The sequence below is a fragment of the Protopterus annectens genome, chromosome 7.part0, assembly GCF_019279795.1.
Source record: "Protopterus annectens isolate FY-2018-M chromosome 7.part0, PAN1.0, whole genome shotgun sequence".
NCBI lineage: Eukaryota > Metazoa > Chordata > Ceratodontiformes > Protopteridae > Protopterus > Protopterus annectens.
In genome coordinates this window covers 1,692,569,340-1,692,595,618 of record NC_056739.1, presented here as the reverse complement: position 1 = coordinate 1,692,595,618, position 26,279 = coordinate 1,692,569,340, and the positions used below count along the sequence as shown (strand labels likewise).

At 40.6% G+C, this 26,279-nt stretch overlaps 1 protein-coding gene across 2 annotated transcripts in view; it reads left to right on the top strand.

Moving 5' to 3' along the window:
• The window catches only part of KIF7 (kinesin family member 7), a 1,697,985-nt gene that overhangs the window by 561,429 nt on the left and 1,110,277 nt on the right, over positions 1–26,279 (top strand). Inside the window, exon 8 of one of the 2 annotated variants that reach the window (XM_044078207.1) lies at positions 11,003–11,184. In XM_044078207.1, coding sequence (XP_043934142.1) covers positions 11,003–11,184 — 182 coding nt within the window. Of the gene's footprint in view, positions 1–10,999; positions 11,185–26,279 lie in introns of both variants that reach the window. The other variant, XM_044078206.1, reaches the window with a different exon arrangement.

Genomic DNA, 26,279 nt, shown 5'->3' with positions numbered 1-26,279 from the left:
GAGTAGCTTGAGAGCTGGATCCATGAATCTAGTAAAAGGGGCAAAGCCAGATTTGAGGTCAGATCTGCCACCCATCAGGTGAGGAAGAATGAAAATGGACAACAGAGATCCATCATTATGGTGAGTACATAACTTTTGTTTACTCATGCTAAAACAGATTTTACAGCCTGTGCTTCTACTTATGTTAATTGCTGTCTGTTTTTTTTATCTCTATTCCTCTCCCAGATGAAATAAATCATTTTTATGCTTTCAGTAAACATTAACATTTGGGCTTAAGAAAAAGTGCACTGGCTACCTTTAAACAAATAAAGTTGTGCAGTTTTGCATTAAAATACTAAGGCTACTGGGGAAGAAACTAATTTTGTAACTTATTCACTTCTCACAGTTAAATATTTAATTTATTTTTCATTGACTTGTATTCCAGCAGACTTTTAAAGATCGTATGCAGGCTGACAAAAATTAAAGTAACCCATCTGTTCTCAAAATGCATTTCCTCAGTAGTTGAGTAGTTGCTTACCTTTGCTGTGTTCGGTCATTTGTTTGCATTCTCATTTTTCTTTTTAAGGAAGATCTTTTGCAAGCCATAATATGCTTTGTCCTCACTGATTAGTCTGCAGGAAGTTCTGCTTCCTTGCTGATATCACAGTTGGGCCAGCATAGTCCATTACCTAGTCAGCATGAGAGAGAAAGGCCTACATAGAGAAGATTTTCAGATTGAGGCAGTTTTACTTCTATTTTTGTCTAACTTTTATAATGTTAGTTGCACTTTGTTGATTAATCTGGTCTTCAAATCTGCATGCATTATGCACTCCTTTTATGTAAAAATTAATGCTAAGGCTGCTTCTGTTGCACTATTACATAAGCTTGTCTTGGTTAGCAGAATGTCCATAACTGTTAAAAATCGTCTCTGATTTTGCCTAATGTCACTGAAACGTATCTTTCATCTGTCCGTCATTGTTGTAGAAGTCCCCTAATTGTGCCTTAATTTTACTCTGTCCAACCCTTAATAAAATGTTTGATTTAATAGTAAATCACTGTGGATTACAGTCTGACATTTGTGGTAGAAATTAGAGCATCATTGTTTATAGTTCATTTTACCCAGAAAATGCATGTTAATACAGAACTTGTTTCATTAATAACTGGACTTAGTGATGCATATGGACTGAGTACAGTATTGTGATATTTACTTAATTACAAACAGAAGAAAGATACCCTGCCTACTAGTACCGGAAGTGCAGGAAAGATCCAACTTTGCATCATCAAAGTGACAAGTGTTATGATGCAAAGACAGGAAAGTACTGCCCTTGTAAGTCTGTGGAGAGCCAATGTTTGCAAGCAGGAATTGACAGTAAAATGAAATAGCATATTCATTAAATTGAATTTGTAGAGGAAGAAGCCATCCAGTCACTCAAGAAGAAATAGACTGTGTAGGTATGTGCAAAAAATGTTTGGAAGTGCTCTTTAGATATTAATTATATTGTACTTTATATAATTTACTCAGCAGACTGTGTTTAGATCTTTCTTGGGTAATTACTTCTACATGCCGACTTCTCAACACTAAGTTGGTGATGGGGGGGGGGGGATTTGCAGATTTAAGAAAGAAGCTATGTAAATATCACTCAAAACACACTGTTCAAGCCTGTCATGATAAATTGTTTGCAGCTATAGACGTCTGTTTGCAGCTATAGATGTCACCCACTAAGTTTGCTAATGGGAAAAAATAGCTAATGGCTTTGCAAATTCAGGAAAGAACTACTGTTTTCCATGCCTGTCTTCATTTTGTCTTATTTTTCAAGTGTATTTGTTTTAAAAAAGTTCAAGAAATTTCTTAGAGTATTAATCTAGATGTCCACCTCTGTAAAAATGTGAACTTTTCTTCATTCTACATATAAAGTGATAGATACTCTTTTACATCACCTCAGCAGCTCAAGATCACATTCTGTCATTTTTAACTTGCTTTTGTCCATCCTTTCATATTACAGTGTAAATCCTAAGTTCTTTTCTTTTTTATTGTCATTAACATATATAGCAGTCATTGATAAAACACCCACAACTCACATTTAAAATATCCCTAAACTGCACCCAATGCAAAACTGTTTTACAATATAATGTGCAGTTTGCAACATGTTATTTTAAAGGAAAACTCTACCGTAAAACTAAAAAAATCAGTTTTTTCACTCTATCTTTGTTTTCTGTGCTATTTTAACACCTCAAAATCGCTCTGAGTACTTTTTAAAAAATGGAATACGTTTTTCATAAAATGGCTGCCATTGGGGTATTGAGCAATATTCTCCCATCTGCAATGATCATGCCACAGTACCAACAGAAAATGATTGACTTTAATAATTGGTTTAGTTTCTGGTGTCATTCCAAAGGGGGGTCAGTATTTGTTATCCTGGGAGAACATGGTTGACAGGTCATGCTGCTTTGCCAGGGATGATCTTCACTTGTCATTTTTGGATATTGGCCAAAACATTATCCACCCCATAGTGCCTTTTCTGGGCATTGCCAGACAAACCTTCCAAACTAGCAAAATCTACTCAAAATAAGATAAAGGTATTATTTCTCAGTGCTAGGAGTCTCAACAAGAAACTACACTCCCTGCAAGCACTCCTAACTCTGGAGAATGTGGACTTCTATACAGTTACTGAAACATGCATTAAAGCCACAAAAGGTGGTGGTGTATCTATCTAAATAAAGGATAAGCACACCCCAAGACTAGTCAAAGAACTTGACGTGCTTCAACTACTCCATGTCCAATTAACCATCAGACAAATCCATTACCATATCCTTGCTAGTACAGGTCCCCCATCATGATCCAGAAAATCCATCCATCATACCTGAAGTTAGTAGAATTACTTCCCATTCAGCCCAATACCATATTCTTGGATCATTTCATCTACTCTTCCATTAACTGGGAAGTGTACTTGACCACTAACATGCAGACCCAAAGATTTCTAACTTTGTTAGTGCAAATGCACTGGAGCAGCTAGTCTGCACTCCCACTAGGGGTATAAATATCCTAGGCCTGATATTCACAAATATGGGAGAGCATTGTACCCCCCTCAAGTGTGATGTCCTCACTGGTTCGATCTGATCACAAAGCGATATCCCTTGAAATAATTATAAAAATACCCCCCGACCTAACCTCAAAACCTTTAAGAACTTTTCTAAGGCAAACTACCAGTTATTAAGTGATGGCATAGCTAATTTTCAACCCCCCCCCCCAAAACACAGAATACTATGCGGTGGCGCATACAAAAACTCCCTCTATGACCATGTAAACAGCTGCACCAGACTGAAATAAGCCTAGGACAAACAGAAAAAACAAGCCACCCTGGTGGACCCCTGGTCTAAATAGACTGTACTACAGAAGAAAGAAAAATCCTGTCTAGACGTAAGAGAAAGGGCACAGCAGAGCAAAAAACTCTCTCATTAGTCTAAACAAGCAGTCAGAGGACTAGTCAAGTCTTCAAAAGCAAATTCTGAAGCATAAGTAGTCTCCCAAGCTAAGGATAGCCATAATGCATTTTTTCAGTTATGTCCCCAGTCTTAAGGGCAACACCCAACAATGTGCAGAATTAGTTGTAGACAGCATCATCTATACTCAGGCAGAAATGCAGCAAATCTGCTGGCTGATAAATATCAGCTCCTATCACCTCCAATTACCCCCTCTCAAGAAATACTCTCCACCATTCTTCTACCAGTTGTCACTAAGGAACTGGTCGCTGCTGTGCTCTCTAAAGCTAAAAACACAGATTTGATGGGTCCCAGCAGTATCCCAGGATGCTTCTTAAACAGCATGAAATGGGCCATATCAGGCCCACTAGGATCTCTATTTAACCACAGCCTCCAGTCTGGCTTTGTTCCCATGGAGTGAAGAACAGCAACAGTTATCCCTATGCATAAAGGGGAACCATCAGCAGTTCCTGGAAGTTACGGACACATAAGTTTGACTAGTCATATATGTAAGGCTATGGAAAGAGTAATCATGGACATGATAAATTATGACATAGGAAACCTACAGACACTGGACCCAACCTAGTTTGGCATTGGCAAAGGCAGATCATGCGTGTTCAGTCTGGCAGACGTCTTTGAGAAACTCACTAGGGCCATGGATGATGAGGGTAAAACAGTGGATATGGCCTGCTGTGACCTGGCTAAAGCATTTGACACAGTTCCCCGGTTTGGTATTGGATAAACTTTCAGAACTGGGCATAAGTCCCTGCTTCACCAGATGGATAGCCAAATGGATTAAGGACAGGACACGTAGTGGGTGAATATGGATCCAGCAAGAGGCCAGTCACTAGTGTTGTGCCATAGGGCTCAGTGCTGGGACCTCTCCTGTTCAGAATATACTTTTCTGAAGTCAAGGCTAATGTAGTAGGCCTTTGGCTGACTTAAGTTTGACAGTGACTGCAAAGCTGGGTTCAGTCACTGAATCCTGTAACAATGTGGCTATCCTTCAGAAGGATCTTACTCAGACAAATGATTGGTGCCAGAGCCAGGGCCTAAAATTAAATGCAAAGAAATGCATAATCATACCCTTTAGGAAATCAAATACTCCTGCAAATTGCAATATTAATAGTACATCCCTAAGAGTAGACTCATAGTGACAGATCTTGGTATGCAGATAGATAGATATAGCCTGAACCTTGACCATGTGTTCATAGTGCTGAGGAAGTCTTGTGTGGCACAGCTTATAGGTAAAGGCAAGGCATCCAGATCCAAGGAAGTTCATAGCTTCATAGGATGATACTAGGCTACTGGCCTGGAGGCCCTTATAAGCCTAGCCAAGATTTTCGCCCATGTTCCCTTAAAGTCAGCACCTGTTTCTCATGTCTGGCAAGGACACAGGTGGGATCCCAAGGGTGTATTTTTTGTTTCCCGTTCAGTTGTCCAGGTTCCTCTTAGAGGTCTAGAGAGGTACTCTGCTTGACATGGAGAGGGAGTCTATTACGTAGACAGGGGAGTCTTTAGGACACAAATGTATCCCACCAACAAGTTCTCTTAGTGTCACAGACCAGGTTAAGGCCTTGCATGCGGGTTGCGGGAGTGAGATTTGTCTTACGGATATGCAGCAACTCCATCAAGGGTGGGTCTGAAATGGCCTTGGATGCCAGACACAGGTCACCTCTGAGCAGTCTGTATGAGACTGAGTAGAGAGACAGAGCTTTTAGCCTATCTGTATAGGATAGGTGTTTGAGACCCTGGGTTTTCCTGGTCAGGAACCTCTGTTGTTTCTCCAACAGCTGCATGTGCTTGACAAGGTACATGCCGAAGGAGGCATTGTACTCGATAATGGGTCTGATAAGGGATGAGTACAGGGATGTTATGACCTCCTTGTTCCTGGATGAAATACCCTTATTTATAAGGTGGGCCATATAGAAAGGCTTCCGTACAACAGAGGCAACATGGTGGTCAAAAGTCAGGTTGCTACCAACCTGGGTACCCAAGTCTCTCACGACTGATTGCATGCTTAGTACATTGTTATTAATGTGATAATTAGTGGGGATGACATTTTCCCCAAAGGGGATAATGATGCATTTCTTGGTATTTAGTTTGAGGCCATGTTTCTGGTGCCAGATATTAGTTTGGGTAAGGCCCTCTTTGAAGATGTTTATATCACTAGGGGAATTTAAGACAGCGCCCAGCTTGCAGTTACCTGCAAACTTGGTCAGCCACAGACCACTGGTTTTGATTTGCACCTCATCAAGGTATATCCCAAACAGTAGAGGCCCCAAGACTGATCCCTGAGTGTACACCACTCATTACGGGTCTATTACAAGAGGTGGCTTCCCCTACTTTGACTGAGTGGGTTCTAGCAGTCAGCCAGTTAGCTACCCATCTGGTAACATATGGGTTGATGCCTAGCTGGGAGAGTTTATCTGTTATGTCTGAGTGGGGAATAGTATCAAAGGCTTTGGCTAGGTCAAGGTAGGCGGTTTGCGCCATCTTCCCCTTGTCTATTGCTTTGGTGACTGTTTCAAAGAAGTCGACCAAGTTTAACAGGCATGGTCACCCTTTAACAAAAACAAACTGTGTGGGGTCAAGTATTTGGAGGTTGCTAATGTCCTTGTTTATAAGGTCCATGATAATGCTTTCCATGGCCTTGTAGATCAGGCTAGTTAGGCTGATGGGCCTATAATTGCTTGGGTCAGTAGATGCTCTACGTTTGTGTAGAGGGATGGCAGTGGCTGTCCTCCATTCAGCTGGGATGAAGATGGTGCTCAGGCTTTGGTTGAATAGGGTGTCTAATGGAGCTGAGAGCTCATGCCTGAGTTACAGTCCCCACTATACTCTGCCCTCATCAGACCAATAATCCAGTACAATGCACCTTTTGGCATGTACTTGACCAGGTACTTGCAAAAGCTGGAGCGCCTTCCAAGGTTCCTCACAAAGAAAATACAAGGTGTAAACAACATATCCTATGCAGACAGACTAAAACCCTATCCCTTTATTATGTCTTCTACTGACTTTTAAGAGGTGATCTATGCCTAACTTACAAGGCAGTCACAAATCCAGCCCTGATGGAGCTGTTACACAGTTGCAAGACAAACTGCTCGAGGGTCAGCCACTGTAGGGATCTTAACCTGGTCTGTGGCATGAACAAAACATGCTGGAGGGACAGATGTGTCTCAGAGACTACGCTTGCTCTGGAACAGGCTTCCCATTCATGTAAATCAGAGCCCTTCTCTGTCCCTCTTCGAAAACAGTTTAGATCAATGGATGAGGAATCGTAAATTCACCCTGGGGTGGCACGCATACCCCTTATGGACAGGGGCAGTCTAAAATACTCAAGGGCATAGACACAGACTTAAGCCATCCTCTAGTAAATTTGAGAAATAATGAGTGGTCTTGTAAGGGCTAAGCCATTAGCCTAGTAATCTCCTGTGAACCTATGAACCTCTGCAGAAATTCACAAATCTTTCACTATAAGTGATACTACAAGGCAAGACTAAGGTCCCCATACCAAGTAAAATGCAACAGTGGAGGTGCAGTAGAAATGTAATAAATGAGGCTCAGATCCTGCAGCAATTCACAGTTTTATGAAACAGAGGATAACTTTATTTTAAGAGCCTAATGGAGAGTACCTTATCAGTTGTAGCTATCAGTGTCCAGTAGAAATAGCACTGTGTGGGGCTTGCAAACTAATTTGCAGTAGGGGTGGGCAGCTACAAAGGCACCAATTTTAAAAGTACAAGAACACTTGGGTGAGTCAGTAAGGAAAAATCCAAAAATCAGTGCAGTCGGAACAGCAGTTTTAAACTCTGAGCCTTTTAGGCACTTGTTTCTTGATGACTTTCAGCAGGTACTAAATGAGAAAAGAAGTCCTGCTACTAGAAAATCCTATATTGGTAAGTGGAAATGATTCTCTAGGTGGTGCCTAACCAATAACTAGTAACCCATCAGGGATTTTGTACAACTGGTGCTCAAATATGTGTGAGAGTTGCTTTTCTCTGGCCCTTCTTATTTCTGTGTAAAGGTTCATATTGGAGTCATTTCAACGTGTCTGCCCATGCATCCTCCTCTTTCATCTTTGTTTGTGGTAAATCTGTTTGCAAAAGAAATTATGTATCTGAGATCTCCGCATAAACATGTTGCTTCTCCTAAGGATCTCAACTTTGTACTGGAGAAGCAGACTGTCAGCTTTTTAATCTGCCCATCAAGTTGATTTAAGGTTCTTCATTTTTAAAAACTATTCTTATCATTGCTCTCTGACATCTGCAAGATGAATGTCTGAGTTGCAAGCTGTCATGGTGGGTAAGCCCTATATGATTTCCACAAGGATAGGGTCTCTTTAAGACCAAACCCTTCATTCATGCTCACAGCGGTTTACAAGTTTAATTTGAATCAAGTCATCAGTCTCCCAATTTTCTACCCAAACATTTAAAAACCGGGAGAAAGGTTTCTGCATACTCTGGATGCACATAGACAGCTCATGTACTTTTTTGACAGATCTAAGCCCTTTGGAAAAGCTGACTAGCTGTGTATTTCTTATTCAGGGACAAAAAAGTTACACTCAGTGTCTAAACAGACATTTTCCAGGTGGTTGTCCTCGGCTATTGCCTTTTGTTATTCCTACCATGGATAAATCCATTCTAGGCAGTATTGAGCCACATTCTAGTACAATCTTGTCTTCTTTGATGGCATATTGGAAAGGGTTGGACTTGAGAAACTTTCTAGAGGCAGCTACATGGTCCTTTGTCCTTACCTTTACAAAACATTGCAAACAAACTGGATTCCTTTTTAAAGTCAATGTGTAACTTTGCTAAGACCATTCTCCCATTAGCATTGGATTGTCACACTTAGGTTCTTGGTCCTGGCCATTTCTCTGCAGCAGAAACCTCTTCTTACATGGTGGCAGTCAGCCAACTAGAAGCACCCCTCACCCCAGATAAGTGCAGTGAAATTTCATCTACCCAACTCTTCCAGAGCCTGAGCTCCTATTCAGGCTTGATTCATAGAGCTGTATGCTGCTTTTGACACAATGCCAGGCCTGTTCCTTGAAGACTGTTATGTGGATGCTATGTCTGTTTCACCTTATTAAATACATTGCATATAAGTAGATCTGCCCTTCTTTTTGTAAGTGCATATATGCATGTCTAACCAAGAACCAAAGTAAAGAAAGTCCCAAGTTTTTGAGACTGCATTTTGTCCCTACTACTAATTCTGATTCCTAGGCAGTTACTAGGCATGAGAACCAGGAAACCACTGATGAGTAATTGCCCCAGAGCACTATCCAGTTAAGGGCCTTCTGAACGGCACACAGTAGGCAGGTAGAGGCTGAGGAAATCAACTCCTGGATTACAGGAAGTAGCTCTAACTTCTCATAGCCTTAAACTTATATGCTGCCTACTAGAATTACTGTGATTTTTGTTGGTGACCCTGAGGTATATATTTTTTAGGGGCTTTATTCCCCATACCCCTTTACCTAATTGTAATCTCCTCAGACAGAAAAAGGCAGGCACAGTTTTCTTTAACATTTTTGTTAATATGTTGTGTGTGTGTGTGTGTGTGTGTGTGCGTGTGTGTGTGTGTGTGTGGCATTTTTTTTCTCTTGTGTTCTTGTGGATTGCAGCTTACAGGTGCTCTGTTGGTATATGCTGTGGCTGAGGCAAATTACTAATGCTACTTTGCTGCGGTGGTAAAGGCTGTTTGCTTATCTTTCTTTTGTGGCTGGAAGAAGGACTGCCCTTGGGACCAGTAGTCTATTCCATTGTCAAGCCGAAAACAGTGCCTTTTTACTGGGGAGGATGAACAGCAATGCAGCAAATGCTGGGAAAACTGCCAGTCCACAAAAGTTACCTTTTATTTTTTTTATATGGAAAAAAAGTACAGTAAAAAGCAATTTCCAACCTCTATGCCAGCCCCACCAAGGAAAAATAAAGACAATTTCTCCTCAGAAGATATGTTTTTAGTTATTAAACACTACTTTTAAGCTGACAGAAAAAATGAGTGCTCCACATACCTCTCAACCGTACAGCCCATATTTTTGCCTCATATTTTTGGCCTGCTCCTCATAAACTTTGTGGTTTTCCAGCAGATCACTAGAACAATCTGAGGATTGAAGTCACTAAATAATGACAAATTTGAATTTCAGACTTCATATCCTTCATAAAATACATGCTAACACAAACCCTGTTATTCTGTCAACATTCTAAGTTTATAAGTGCATTATTTAAAATCTGTCCTTATTTTTGGCCTTTTGTCCCACCTTTATGTCCGGCTTTGTCCGGATTTCTTGTACTAAGCGTTTGAGTGGTATGGTGCTCCATTTAAAAGTATGTTACAGTCTCAAGACAGTCCACTAAAACACAACATTCCTAGATTTAAAATAACTTTCCTGAAGGGGAAAGTAATAAGACATCAGTACATTTAAGAAAATTTTTTTTTTCCCGAAAGGGAACTTATCTTGCCACCAAAGGAAAGTACAAGCTAAGCTGACTTTTAATCCTCATAAGCCTCAAAGGAGCATGCTCTTTGGTGGCAGTAAAGCTCTGAAGAGCTTTGCACCCAGACCTGCTTTTAGTCAGCTCATCTCAAGCAGCTTGACAGTTTTGGGTGTGTAGAAGGTACCCTGTAGGGTTGGAAGCTGGTCTGCTGTTCTGTCCTTGGCAAGATATAACCTGTAGAGCTAAGGTTTATTGCACCAGTGATCACTGGAACATCTACTGTTATCATAAGTGCAACTTGCGCAACTGTACTTTTCTTTCCCCAGTCCCTGCTGTCTAGTTTTGGTGTATCAGTAACTCCAGTGTTTTGTCGTGGTGATAAAAGGCTTCTGGATTTCATGGGAGCAAAATTTGTATGTAAAGTCTAGGAATCACTCTGTCATGGTGACACACAGAAGCACTGATATATACAAGTTCTAGTTAGTGTTTTCTGTCCCCCACCCAAAAAAGAGAGAGAACGTGATCTTGTATGGGAGCTATGGCAGGTAGCTGCATGACTACTTTCTTATGCTTTTATGATGTGATTGGCTTTCAGGTACTTTGCACTATTTTAAGTCCCAGACAGTATTTAAGGGATTAGAATTCTGTCTCCAGTTAACAATTAGTATTCATTCAAGACTGTATTATTGTTGTTATTATTATTTATTAGGTGGTCTGTGAATGTTCTTTATCAGATTTTGAATTTTGAATGCAAGCAGCCAGTAGTTTAAGTGCTCACTTGCTTTAACACTGTGAGTTACAATCAAGACAGTGCTAGCCCTAAGAAAATTCCATACTATCTGTAAAGTGAGCAAGCTCTGATTTAAAACTTGGCTAATAGAAAATGTGCTAAAAATAAGTACACAAATACAATTACTTATGATACAGTGGCAGCATGAGTGTTATTAACTGTCCTTCTGCAAGTCAGTAGTGATCACCCAGTAGTCCAAACTGAATGATAGTATCACCTTTCTGTAATTTATTCTGTCCAGTATATTTGTGGAGTGTTGGGATTCTGTTATGCATATGTTGACTTCTTTTCTATTTCTTTCAAAAACTGTAAGCAGATGAATGTTGCCCAGTCGTCTGTCTCTGTGAATCATATTGCAGTGGAATGCAGGAATCCCAGCCAAGATTTCATTGGAAGTATGGTACCACAGATAGCGTCTGAAGAAGCAAATCTCCCCTATAGTAGATGTGACCAGAAGGGAAAGGGGGATGACGGAAAGAAGAGTCATGCTAAGAGAAGGTAGGTACCCTGAATATTTATCTGCTTATAGTTAGTTTTACTATACTGTATAGTGCTATCTGTACTGAAAACAGAAGTCAGCCTTTGTATTAATTCAGACATATCTTTTAAGCAATGTAAATCCTATACTGTTTACCACATTTTCATTTTAACATCATGTGCACCCCTCATGCAGGATGTACTCTTTTTTTTTTAACTGATTATTTTTATAACCATGTTATAGTTATATATGCTTATAAAATACTGTTAAACTGGTGTCATGTCAGACAGTCAATGCATATATTCACCTTTCAGTAACTGGCCATTGCAAGTTATCCAAATGTCCCAGTATTGATTTAGTTGCATATCTAGAGTTAAGTTGTATTTCCCTCCAGTGATCATCTGTAGTGTCTTTATTTAACTGTTCACTCCATGTTGTTTTTTTTTTTTACCTTTATACTGCATTGTCTTCTCAAATCTATTATTGTCTTATTTTCTGTACTTATTACTTGTTCTGATCTGTCACTTGTCTTCTGGCTTCAATTATAAAATTTACTAGTTGTGGTTTAACAAAATTACTAGCCATCCTTCACATATCTTCCTTGAAGTCGAACATTAGACCTGTATATGCAAGTTGATCGAGTTCACTAACTCAAAAATTTGTCTAGCTTCCTCTCATTCTATTACTTCATCACTTTTTAGCATGTGCTTGTAGAATTTCATACAAATTGTTGTAGTTTCTTTTCTAAATGCTCATTAAATTTTCTCTGCCTTTATTAATACTATGTATAATATAACATATGGGCTAGCGTAAAGACTTGCTTAATACTTTTATGTATACGAGGCTGTATGTAATGTTGTTTATATTCCTTTCCTAGATATGCCCAGGTGCTCTCGTATGATCCTCTTATTACCTTGCCAGGCACTTTACATATCATGCACTTCCCTATTGGCATATATCTGTGTACTGAATCAAGTAAAAATTGTGTGGCCTTCTGATATGTCTTCGAATCTTGAAGTCCTGATCCACCCTGTTCCTTTCAGTAGTAGTGTTTCCTGTTGCACTCTGTATTTTGTCATCTCAAAGAAACTCCTTAAATTTCCTTTTCCATATTCTTCCACATATGATCTCGTGATTGATGCATACAAGCCTGACTTTCATTAAGAACCAACAGGACCCCAAAACATCTTAAATAGCTTGCATCTTATTGTTGATGTCTGTAAATAGCAGTTTCCTTAGTCTTATCTTAAAGACTTTTGAGTAATTTCTTCTGCATTTCTAAAGGTGACTGCATGGTATCTCATTTCAAGCAAATTTCTGTAGGTCTAATCTTGTAGTGACTCTAGAAAAAGGGGAAGCTCTGTACCAAGTCATGTGTTTGGATAGAATTCTTTACTATAGCCTTTGTTTTTTGCTTAATTTAGTTTATATCTTGCTAACTATTGCAGTATTTCAGTTTAATGTAATTTCATATGTAATATTGTGGATTGGTAACATATAATATTAATGATAAAAAGAAATATTTTCTCATTAGTGTTTCTCCATTTCTAACCATTGATGTGTTGTCTTTTGACTCTGTCTAATGACTCCAAATGTAAAGCAGAGAGTAGTGAAAGGAATGATGAAAGTAGATACCCATGCCTAGTTCCATGGAGATAACTCACCACCTTTCACCCAGGTTATACCCTTTTGTAGATATTGTATATTAATGTTTGTGGAAACCCAAGTACCTTAAAAGATCTATTCAAAAATTCCCAACTTACTATGTTAAATGCTTTTCTTGGCATTCAGACTGTTGACATTAATATATTGTTATTGTCCAGTGTATCCTTTCTGAATAATAAGGGTTCTTCACCTGCTTTTTTTAATGAGCACAGTGGTATCTACCCAAGCTATCACCAACTCGGGTAGATAGGGCCTTGGTTTAACATCTCATCTGAAGGACTGTTCACAGGAGTGCAGCACCTCCCCCCCCTTATGCTATGCTGCGGTGTCAATTTTGGAAAAATTAGTCCAACTACCTGGTGTGGGAATAGAACACACAGCCTTCTATGTCAACAGCAAGTTTGATGCATTTTAAGCTACTGAAACTGCCACTCATTAACATGGTTAACCTTAACTTTAGAATGGGGATATTTGTGGGTACACTCATCTGTGGCAGCTTTTCGTGTATGGAATGGTTTACTTCTTTTTGGAAAGTGTACATAGTTTCGTGTGTTTGCTGTGAGTTAAAAGGGGATGAGCTGGTTTTCGTTTTTTGTTTGAGAGTGTTTTTATTGAAGCGAAAGGTTGGGGAAAATGTGACATACGGTCAAACAGATGAGAAGAAGCAGTTATATACAAGAGTAGTCTGCTGTTAGTGTGTGCTTGTAAACTGCAAGACTGAGAAATGCATTAAAAATAAGTTGTGACAAGAAAAACAATCATTTATTATACGTGGGAGTAAAAGCTTTTAATCAAAATGGCTGCTTTAATATTCATATGTAATGTAAATGATCCTTGTTTTTGTTGTTTGTAGCTATACAAGTATTGAACTATGGAACTTCAAACAAATATGTAGAAACTTATAACCGATAGAACTTCAAACAAATTCTCCTGGAATGACTGCAAGCAGATTACGGTATAGATTTTAGCACTTTTGGTTTTTTCTTTTATTAAAACTTCATCAGAAATATCTGTTTAAAACACCCTAGTGAATTTAAAACCCAGATTTAAGTCATCTGACATTTCAAAAAAATCACTGTAAAATGTCAATTTATGAATGCTTAGTCATGTAATTTCTTAAGCCAGTTAAAATCTAAATACATTTTATGCTTGAAAAATCCTTTAAAAACATTTGTAAAACTAAAAATAAAGTAAATAACCAATAAGTATACTTTATCATTAAAATCAAAACAAATTCTGACAAATTAAAGCTTTTATGCTAAAAAAGAGCATTTTAAAATTAATACATTCATTTAAACCTGGTCTACTATCAGCAGCCAGTCGTATTTGCCATTTGGCTTCATGACATTCTAACAGGGCATTCTGATTCCCAGCGAAGTTTGTCAGGTCTGCTATGTCCAAAACAAAAAAAATTGAAACTTTCTAAAATTCTCACAAGTACCTGCATGTTTCACTACGGTGGTGGTGCTGCGGTAGCGTTGTCGCCTCACAGTTAGACGTTGCCCGTTCGATTCTCAGTTAGAGCATCTTCTGTGTGGTGACTTGCATGAATGGGCGTTCTTTCGTTGAAGGTTGTGTGTTAGGCCCGGCAAGCCAGCACGTAAAAATCTACTGCCAATCATTAGCGGACCGGAGTTCTGCTGTGGCGACCCCTAACCGGGAAAAGCCGAAAGACACAACAACCTGCATGTTTCACTAGTACATTACTAACATTTTTTCTTTATTGCAGAAACATGCAAAGGGAATACTTATTTAAGACTTAATTATGTCACGGTTTGAAAAAGATAAGGTTCAGCTAGGATAGAAAAAATTAAATGAAAATAGTGATGTATAATTAATCAGCAGGGAGGTCTCCAGGAATAGACAAATAGTATTTTTTTTGGTAACAAGAAGCATCTTTATTAAATTATCATGTATGACATAGGCAGTCATACATTTGTATAAATGAAAACAAGCAATATTGAGATAATTTTAGTTGCAAACATTATATATCACTTAAAATCATATGTAGTCATGGTCAGTCAAACGTTGCATAGCTCATTCAAATCCTGCCTTCTTTTAAACCTCGTTTCTCCTCTGCATTAATTGTTCACACAATTCCTGTTATTTTCTATGTAATTTACTCCTACCCTTTTCTGCAAAATCCCAATTTCAGTTTTATCTTTGTTACTGTACTCACTACTTCTAGTAAAGTTGGTTTAGACATTGATTTCCATTGTTAGTAACTTTTTTCAGCAGCTACCACAGTTAGACTCAGCAAGGCCTAACTTTGATTTGGCAATTCCGATTCTGTGTCATAGCTCAAAAAATTATTTCCTTAGTTACACCAATTTGCTTACCCAGTATTTCTGACAGCCCTAACTCCTCATATCTCATTTGCTGCCTTTGTGACAAGACGGATCAAGAGCTTGAACAGTGAGAGTTGAACTTTTTTCGCTGCTTTCTTGCTATTTTGATATTGTAATTAGAGATATGATGTTGTCAATCTCATCTTTATTCTCACTGATGGGGGTCGGAGCTGATCCATTGTATCTGTCTCAGCCATTACATCAGCTCAAGGTCCTCAGCTAAGCTCGTGAGCTTTTTTCCCTACCCTTAATGCAACTCCCCTACTACCCCAGATCTTGTTTGCCGCACAGTGAAGAGGTTTCCTATTAACTAGCTGTGGGCTAATTTTTCATTATTTTTCTCAAACTTTGTAATTAATAACTTAATTTGTTCCTTTATTACTGTTTATACTGCTTTTTCTGTATTAGTGTTGTGTGTTTTCTACCCTGTTATAACCTGTTTAAATTAGAGGGTATATAACTGGGTTCCTATTACATTATCTAAGTTCTGAAACTCCAAACACCATAAGGTCGAAACCTTGTGTTCGAAGTTTTAAAACTTCGATTACGTAAAAAAAGAAAATAGTCTTGCAAGCAGGGGTGCAAGCCCCCCTACACCCCCCTCTCTTTAAATATACCAACTCCGATATCGCAATACAATGCAGAAAGGAAAGATTTCCCTTTACCGCACTGTACTGTGATCTCGGAGTTGGTACAACAGTTACTTTCTGTTTGTTTTTTTTTCATTGTTCGAAATTATAAAACTTCGAACATACAAGTTCGATCTTGTAGTATTCGAAGTTTTATAGTTTCGACAACGTAATAGGAACCCTATATAACCATCATCCGTTTTGGTTAGAGGACACCCCCCCCCCCCCCATTTTTCCCTTCTTTTAATCATCTGTTTAAGTTAGAAGGTGATTGCTGGTATTGTTAAAAAAAATTCTTGTTATTTTCTTCTCTGCCCTATTCCATCCTTATTGTGTTTCTGGTTTGTGTGCATCTTTCCTTAATTAATTCAGACATACCATGTCACAGAAACAAGAAGGGACACCACAAGGTTTTAAGAAGTGTGAGAAATGCAGAAAGAAGTTGCCCCTTTGCGATACTCACACTTTCTATGGCCTCTTCATCTCCAAAGAATTGTGCTCCATATGCTATGGGTTTGATCAGACAGCACTTATGGAGTGCAAGAATAAGTTGATTTTAAAGGGTTTATTGAAAACCCCATTTTGGCAGAGTTCTCATCAGAAACTCCGGACAAGACTTTAAAACGAGCATCTTCGACTCCAAAAAGTACTTCGGAGCAGAGTCCAAAAACTCCTCGAGACATTGCTCCATCAGCATCATTGGAGCAGACAGTCGTTCCTGAATTCAAGGCGGTCTTAGAGCCATCAGAACCCTCGGTTCCGACATCTTCGGTGCCTACAGAGGTTTGACATCGAAGCCGTTCTCCTTCCCTGGAACCAGTAACTTCACAGCTCCCATCACCGTTATTAGCTAAGTCCATATCCCCAACACTATCTACTCGGTCTACAGGGAGTCTATCTGATGAAGACATGGTCAGGGTTATGCAGAGATTGCTAAAGACTCTGGCCCTTGCCAAACTGTTGTTGGATCCAAGCCCAAAGGAATCAGATCAGATGCAGTCCACCCCTTTAGTAACAGTTCCTCCTCCAATGTCCCTTGGTTTTGGCACCTGAAGACTTCGATCTCCAGATTGTGACTGTGTCAGCTCCAGGACCTTTGTTTTCCTTGGAGCAAACATCTGCCCTGAGCATTTCCCTCCAGTCGGAGCAGGACACGTCTAGGAGCTGACACTCTCCGGTCGGATCCTTGGAGCCAGCTCGGATCTCTGCGGATCCACCTCTGCCTCACCGGGCTTTGGAGTGGGCGAATTCTGCTCCTACCTCAGCTTCAGAGCTTCTGTCACCAGTTCCGCAGGTACCTTCAGCTCCGACGACTTTGTCAGGTCTGGGGGACTCCTCTGAGTGGAGGCGGTCTGCCTTGGAGGTTATGAGGAGGGTTTTGACTCCTGCCAAGTCTATGGCACAACCTACTTTGGATCTTCCTTCCTTTTTGGGCCAGTTGTCTTTGTCCTCTCAGGTGACCCTTCCACAGGATCTCAGAGACCCTAGGCCTTAGGATGTCCACCAGGAGACTCCCCCCTCTTCTGAATCCTCTCCAGAGTATCCCATTGAAGAATTCCCCTGGAAGAGGACCTGCAAGAGGAAGCACCTGGATTCCCCAGAGGAGTCTTATCACATCAGATACTGACCTCGATGATGCAGTTGGTCCCCACGGTCAACCCCTTAAGATGTCTCCTTTGGAGACATCCTCAAAATATTAAAACAGAGAGGTGACTGGCAGTCCACCCTCCCCCCCCCTTTGGCAGAGGAGTCAGTTTACCTGAAAGCCTTCGGGTCTCACCCTCCCACCTCTTGGGTGACTCCCCTTTCCGACTAGCTTATGGATTTAATCTCTCAGAAGGCATAGGAGGTCCCAGATGTCATAGACCCTACTCTTAAAAGGCCCAACAAATATATTACTGCCCCAAAAGGCAAGACTTTTTTTGACTAAGGGTGTGGCAGTTGATGCTATGGTCATGTTGGCGGCCACTAAAAAGGAGCTGCCTGAGACCAGCTCCTCTATCCATCCTCATAATGTGGACTCTAGGACAGTGGAAAGATGCAGGAAGTGTATGTTCTCATCAGCAACCTTTGCCCTTCGGTCTGTGAACTACCTTACCCACTTTACTAGGCTACAGAGAGACCTGTTAAAGGAACTTAGACTCCCTTCAAGGAGCTGTAGCTGATGTAATAGCAGATAAGGTTTATGCTCAGCTTGCCACCCTCAGTTCAGTCGTAAACTCTTCCATAAGGCTCATATCCTATGCAGCAGATGGGACGAGTAGGGCTGCAGGTTCAGGAATTGCTCTTAGGAGACAGGACTGGATACGCCTTTGCAATTTTGTGGACCCCTTCAGTTCTTCCTTCGTTAACACCCCTTTTGATGGCTCTTCTCTGTTTGGGCCTAAAGTGAAAGAAACAATCACCAGGTGTGAACAAGAAGGCAAGACCTTGTCTGCTGTTGGAGTACATTTTTCTACATCTATCAGACCCTTCCCCAAAGCTCCAAGAGGTAGTGGGAAGATATGGTTCAGAAAATCCCAGAGGCCTTTCCATGACATACAAGGTGAAAGTTCCCCCAGGGGCAGAAGGGGAAACAGCAATGGAAGACACCACTCTTGTGGCAGAGGAGGCCTGCAGAATTAGGGCTCCAGAGAATCGTTCTTTGGAGGGCCCTTTCAGCGCTCCTGAGGGAGTGCCCCATTGCTTGCCTCTGGAAGCAGTCTGGGGAGCAGTTGTCTCTGCACATACAAACCTGGCAAAAGATAACTATTGACAGATAGGTGCAGAACATAATATCCAGGGGATATGTCATTCCCTTTTCTGACCCCGTTTCTCCAAAAAAAAAAAAAAAAAAAAATCACTACCAGATGTTTCACCCAATCAAAGGGAATAAGCAACCTTAGAAATTCGAAAGTTGCTAGAAAAGAGTCATTTAAGAAGTCCCTGCAGACCAGATGGGATCCGGAACTTACTCAAGATTCTTTTTAGTTCCAAAGAAAACAGGGGACTGGGGACCCATTCTGGATCTCGACAGTCTTAACAAATATGTCCAGAAGTCCAAGTTCTGGATGGTGACACTGCAGTCAATACTTCCATTTCTGGAAAAGGACAATTGGATGTGTTCCATAGACCTTCAGGACGCATACTATCATATTCTAATGGACAGACGATCCAGAAGGTTAACCAGTCACTTCCAGTTTTGATCTCTGCCCTTTGGTCTCACTACAGCCCCCAGAGTGTTCACCAAATGCATGGCAATAGTGGCAGCTCACCTGAGAAGCAAAGGATTCCATGTGTTTCCATATTGGATGACTGGCTCATTGTCACCCGAACCAGGCATCTTCTGCTACAGGTCAGGGATTACACTCTGCAGCTCTGTTCCTCCCTAGTAATTTCAATAAATTAGGAAAAATCTGCTCTAGAGCCATGTCAATCCTTGAGTAATAGGAGTTCAGATGATTGCAACAAGCTTAATAGCAAAACTTCCTCAAGACATAGTTCACGACCTTCGTTGTCAAGTAAGGACACTCATCAGGAAGAAACGGGCTTCTGCCAAGGTAGTTTTACATGTCCTAGGGAAAAATAGCAGCTCTAATTCTAATTCCACTAGCTCGATTTCACATGAGACTCCTCCAGTGGTTACTCTTGACACAGTGGTCATTTCTAGATCTCATGATGACACACAAGGTTATCATAACCGATTCATGTAAAATGACTTTCAGTGGTGGCTCAGCTCTCCCCTGGTGTCTCGGGATGCCTCTTTATACCTCCTCAGCCCCAAGCCACGGTGACCATGGACGCTTCCTAGATAGGGTGAGGGAGCATTATCTGGGAAAGACGGTTCAAGGTACCTGGCAACAACACGAGGCCCATTTGCACATAAAAATTGTAGAGATGAGAGCGGTGCTCTTGGCACTGGAAGCATTTCAGGATACGCTCCCTCTAGGTACGATAGCAGTTCAGTCCAACAACATGTCTGTAGTCTGGTACATTAATAAACAGGGGGAACCAGATCTTATTCCTTATGTTGAGAAGCCCTGAGAGAATGGCATTGGGTAGAGGACTCAATATGTTTTCTCATAGCAACGCACATCCTGGGGAAGTCCAACGTGATTGCAGACAAACTGAGCAGAGCCATTCTATGGCTGCACGAGTGGTCCCTTAGTCAGAAAGTTGCAGAAGAGATCTTCTGAAAGTAAGGCCAGCCTTTCTGCGATCTCTTTGCGTCACCCGTCAATGCCCAATGCAGCAGCTACTTTGTCCTTACCCCCACCCCCCCAGCGGGGAGTCACCAAGGGATGCAGTTGTTCATGACTGGCCCTTTCATGCCTTTCCACCAGTGCCCATAATTCCCAAGGTCCTACAGAAAGCAACTTCATTGGAGACCAAAATAATCCTAATTGCTTTTTATTGGCATCGACAGATATGGTTCCCCTTCATTCGGCCTCACGTGTGGGAGGGAGCATGGATTCTGGACCCGGCTCCGGATCTGTTGACTCGTCTGTCAGGAACAGCCCATCCCATTACTCTCAAACTAACAGCTTGGCTGCTCCAGTTCCCATGATAGCTAGGTTTCTGCTCCTTTCCTCTCCAGTTAAACACATTTTGCTATCTTCCCATAAGACTACTACTCAAAAATTGTAAAAGAGCAAATGAGAAAGATTTGTTGCTTGGTGCAGTATTAATTGCATAGACCCTTTCACAACTCCATTACATTCTATCCTAGAATTCTTAGCTAAGTTATTCAGTGACGGAGTTTTGTTGCAGCTACTGTTAGGGTACAGTTAGCAGCGATCTCCAATTTTCACATAGGAGAAAATGGTTTGGCTATCATGTCAAACAGACATTGTAAAGCATTCCTCAGAGGCACCACCTTAATTCGTCCCCCATATAGAAAACCATTTCCGCCTTGGGATTTGAATTTCATGCTGACTAAAATTATCTCACCTTCATTTGAACAATCTGATACATGTGAAATTAAACATTTTTCATGGAAAATGCTATTTTTAGTAGCTATTACTTCAGCAAGGAGAATTTTGGAATTGCAGGCCTTGTCTTCCAAGTATCCATACATAGTTTTTCACAAGGACAGTCTCTCTTTATGCACTAACACTTCCTTTTTACCCAAAGTGGTTTTGAAGAGTAACCTCAGTATATTGATTTACCAGGTTTATTTCACATCATCGAAAGAAGAAAACATCGAATCGCTTAACATCAAACTTACTTCATCGAACCGTAAAACATCTAAATGGAAAAAAAAAAACATGGAGTGTAGATCATAAACAAATTGCTCCATGCAGAGGGCAAGACCCTCTGCACCCCCACACCCCCTGCCACTTAAATATACCACTTCCGACATCACATTTCAGTGCACTACAGTGCGCGGGGCTCGCCCCCCTGCCTGCACCTGTAATGTTTCCATTGGGGACTGCCATTCACATAATTTCGATGTTTTCATGGTTAGGTGAACTTAGTTCGATGTTAAGCGATTCGATGTTTTCTTCTTTCGATGATGTGATATAAACCCGATTTACCAGTATTCTTTCCAAATTTTCAAAACAAAGGAGAGTACACCTTACATGTTCTAGATGTTCACAGATAGTTACGTTTATACTTGAATAGGACATCAGAATTTGGAAAGTCAGATCAACTATTTATTTCCTATTCGGAGGTTAAGAAGGGCCAACTAGTTTCTAAGGTAACATTATCCAATTGGCTCTCAAAGTGCTCATCTTTCATATGCAGTTCTAACAACAAGACTATACCTAATCCTGTAAAGGCTCATTCCACCAGATCAGTGGCCACTTGCACAGCTTTCCAGGCTAGATTACCTCTGGACAGTATCTGTGCTGCAGCAACTTGGGCTAAACTACATAGCTTTATTACCCATTACAGGTTGGATTTGGCCTCTAGGAGTAGAGCATCCTTTGGTACTATGATTTTGAGGAATATTCTGCCATGAGCCACCCAAGAATCAGGTAGCTAAGGACATGGTCCCATCAGTGAAAATAAAGACAAAATTGGCAACGTCACATAAAGAAGTTATGTACTCCCCATAACATTCCATGTGTGTTGTCTATCTCATCCTTTAATCTCACAACCCACCCACCATAACTCCTCCTGGGAGAATGAGTAGTTCTAATTGGATCTTTATAGGATTCTGCAGCCTCTGAAAAGATATGGCTTATAGTATACTTATACAAAATCATTGTTTGTGATATTTTTCTCGTGGTCACTGCTAGAAGGCAAACAAGATCTGAGGTAGTAGGGGAGTTGCATTATGGGTAGGAAGAAATGCCCATGAGAGCTTAGCTGGGGACCTCGAGCTGATGTAATGGGCGAGACAGATCAGATCTGACACCATCATTGAAAATAAAGGACGAGATGGACAACACACATGAAACATTATGGGAAGTACATAACTTCCTTTTTCTTGCTCTCCTACTCCCTCTTATTGACTGTAGCTTATCGTTGGCATTAGGGTTTTTATTCTCTATAACTTTTCTGTTCTTTTTTTATCTCTGTAGTTTTTCTTCTATATATATGTGTGTGTGTGTGTGTGTGTGTGTATATATATATATATATATATATATGTGTGTGTGTGTGTGTGTGTGTGTGTGTGTATATATATATATAAAATCTTTGTGTGTCCAGAGTTAGCAGTACTTATTTAGCTAGCTTTGTTTAAGGTTGTTTAGTCAGTGTGTGTAGCTTCATTAACCTCCTAAGTTATATTTTTGGTACAGCTACAGTTTGTGGAAATGTTTGAGAAAGAGAAATCCACCAGTTTTAAGAAATGCACTTCTCATGGACATAATATCCTCAATTCTGATGCCCAGAAGAAGTGCATTATTTACTGCCTGAGGTCCGAACATCTCAAATCAGCCTGTGATATATGCACCACCTTTATTCCCAGGGCCCTCTCTGACTGGTGTAACAAACTGATACTTAAAGGCTTGCTTCCAGGTACTACTTCTCCATCTGGGATGCAAACCCCCTCTAAACCTCATCAAGGCTCCATAGATTCTGAGAAGTGAGCCCTCCGAAAGTCTCTAAGGGCTTCATGTGAACCACCTGAAAAACACAGGAAGATTTGTATCAGACTCCTTCGGATCCACTAACCTCATCGGATCCGACAGGCATGATTACTTTCTCCAGCTCTCCCTTACTGTCTACCTCCTACTCACATCCCAGACCCTTGGATCCAACAGCTAGGAGCTGGTTGCTGGCATTTGTTTTAAAGCCTAATTCTCCGGCTCTGCCCTCACAATTATTTCAAACCCCAAGAAAATATTTTAGGCCTGCATCCAGAGAATCATACAATCTTCAAGGAGCTTGACAGAGGCAGATGTGGATAGGATGATGCAGAGATTTCTCAGGGCTCAGATCCAAATGGGGAGTCCTACCTACTTCGTCCCCCCTCGGATCCGTGAATGCTCCTGCCCAGTCAGTACCGTCTCCTTCTCCAGTCCTGAACCGAAAACACACTGTACAGACTATTACACTAAAAAGCCGAAACAGGGTTAACGGACACCATGAACAATGTAAAGATTTATTTGCAAATTTAATAAAATAAGCACTTTCATTTTGAAAAATATCAAAACTTCCACAATTACTCCAATACACTGAATACATGTTAAACATTCCAATAATCGCATGATCAAAAAGATAAGCAAACTTAAAGGTATAGTGCACACAAATTAAAAATCTCCACATAGGTAATACCTGTAGTAAAAGCAATTTGAAAGCCATCAAGTTTAAGAATACAGCAACACTAGGGAGGGTGGGAAACAAACTGCAGAGAGAGATACCACAATATTCAATGAAAAAAATAATTGCGTGTGCTGGCTGGTAGAGCAGCCTGTAGAGAAACAGGCCAGAATGCATGTATGTTGGTGTGCTGTGGGTTCAAACCCACATAGGGGAAACTAGAGTAATGTTTTATGTGGGAGGTTGGCATAATGGTTAAGGCGTTCACCTTGCAGACACAAGGTGCAGTGTTTGATTCTCACATGGGGTAACTGGCTAGGCTTAAAATGGCCCACAAGGGCAGTTAGCCTAGAACAAATCTATAAACGTATGAACCTGTTAAATGCAGTACACTTTTATTAACTATCACTGAAACACAGCAAGTGCAAAAAAGTATCCTTAAATCAGCTTGTATGTCCAGATAGTTGTAGATTAGTCGCAGCCAGCCAACAGCTCTGCTCCTGAGCACAAATACACAGAAATGTAACTATACCTGTAGTATAAAACAAAAGATAGAGCCCCAGGAAATCAGATAAACATAACTTCATAGAATGCAAAACAACCCCACAGGTGCTGAACTTACCCCTGAGAAACAACTACAAAGAGAGAGAGAGAGAGAGAGAGAAATGACCAATATTTAATGAGTATTCAGTTAGACAAATAAGTGCACTACAGTTTTAACTGTCACTGAAACACAGCAAGTGCAAAAAAGTATACTTATATCAGCTTGTATGTCCAGATGTCATCCCCTTGCACAATGATGGTGACACTACTGACCCGGGATGTCACCCCATTAGCTTGACAAGTCTGATCAGTAAAGCCATGGAGCGTATTATTATGAATCTCATAAACAAGGACATAGGCAGTCTCCAAGCACTTGACCCCACACAGTTCATATTCATCAAGGGCAGATCTTGCCTGTTGAACCTGGTTAACTTCTTTGAGACTGTCACCAAAGCCCTGGATGAGAGAGAGTCCGTACATACAGCTTACCTTGACTTGACCAAGGCCTTTGACACAATCTCCCACTTGGGCATAATCGAAAGGCTAACAGAACTTGGCATAAATCCCTGTCTCTTCATGTGAGTGGCCATCTGGCTCACTGATAGGACACACAAGGTCAAAATAGGTGCCACCACCTCCGACAACAGACCTTTCACTCGTGGTGTTCCTGCAGGGATCTGACGTGGGACTCCTACTGTTTAGCATCTACTTCTTAGAGGTCCAGGCAAAGGCAAAGGGCCTGTGGCTGACCACGTTTGCTGAGAATTGTAAGTTGGGTGTTGTCATTGACCCCCCAAATGATGTTAACATACTGCAAGAGGGTCACACAGCAACAGATGACCGGTGCCAAAGTCATGGCCTTAAGTTAAATGCAAAAAGTATTATCATACCATTTGGCAAAACCATAGCCCCTACTGATTACCACATCAATGGCAGTCCCCTAAGCACACAACCTGTAGCGAGAGACCTGGGTACTCAGGTTAACAACAATATGACATTCGACCGTCATGTAGCAGCAGTGGTCAGAAAAGCCTTTTACTTGGTTCATCTCATAAGTAAAGGGATTGCATCCAGAAAAAAAATGAGATTATTACCTCTGTACTCCTCCCTCATTAGGCCAATATTTGAGTATAACTACCCATTTGGTATGTACCTCTCCAACCACCTGCACTGGAAAGGCCACAGAAATACCTCACAAAGAGAATCCATGGCCTCCAACACCCGTCCTGTGCGGACAGACTTAAATCACTATCGCTGTACTCGGTATCGTACAGATTGCACAGAGGTGATCTGTGTCTCACCTACAAGACCATATCGGACCCTGCCTTACTAGAGATGCTCCATATCCGTAAGTCTAACTTCTCGCGCATTACCCACTTGAAAGGCCCAAATCTAATGTGCAACATCAACAAAACCTGCTGGAAAGACAGGTTTGTCTCTTGCCCCATCTCTGGAATAGACTTCCCATACATGTCAGAGTACCTCACTAACACTCTTCAAGCACAACCTTGATGAGTGGATGGAAAACCACAAATTTGTTCCAGGGGTTCCACCTTTGTCCCTCATTGACAGGTGCTGACTGATTTTTTTTTTTTTTTTTTTTGTTGGGGGGGGTGTGGAGAGAGAAACTCTTGGCTAGGTTTGTAAGGGCCCCAGAGCCATTTGCCTAGTGACCTTATTTGATCCCATGATCCTAAGACAGCCCTAGAATAAATCCTTAAAAAAATATATGTATAACTACACAATAAAAATAAAATTAAAAAAAAAAAATATATATATATATATATAAATATATATATATATATATATATATATATATATATATATATATATATACACACACACACACACACTAAAATGCCAGGTTTTTGTGATATTAAAAAATAAGACTACGATAAATAATTTCAAAACTTTTCCTACCTTTAATGTGACCTATAACCTGTACAGTTTAATTGAAAACCAAACAAATCGGTTAGGGGAAAAAAATATAAAAAATAAAAAAAGTACAATAAGCTGGTTGCATAAGTGTGCACACCCTTAAACTAATACTTTGGTGAAGCACCTTTAGATTTAATTACAACATTCAGTCTATCAGCATAGCATATCTTGACTTGGCAATATTTGCCCACTCTTCCTTGCAAAAGCACTCCAAATCTGTCAGATTGCGAGGGTATCTCTTTAGCACAGCCATCTTCAGTTCACACCAGAGATTTTCTATTCGATTTAGGTCTGGGCTTC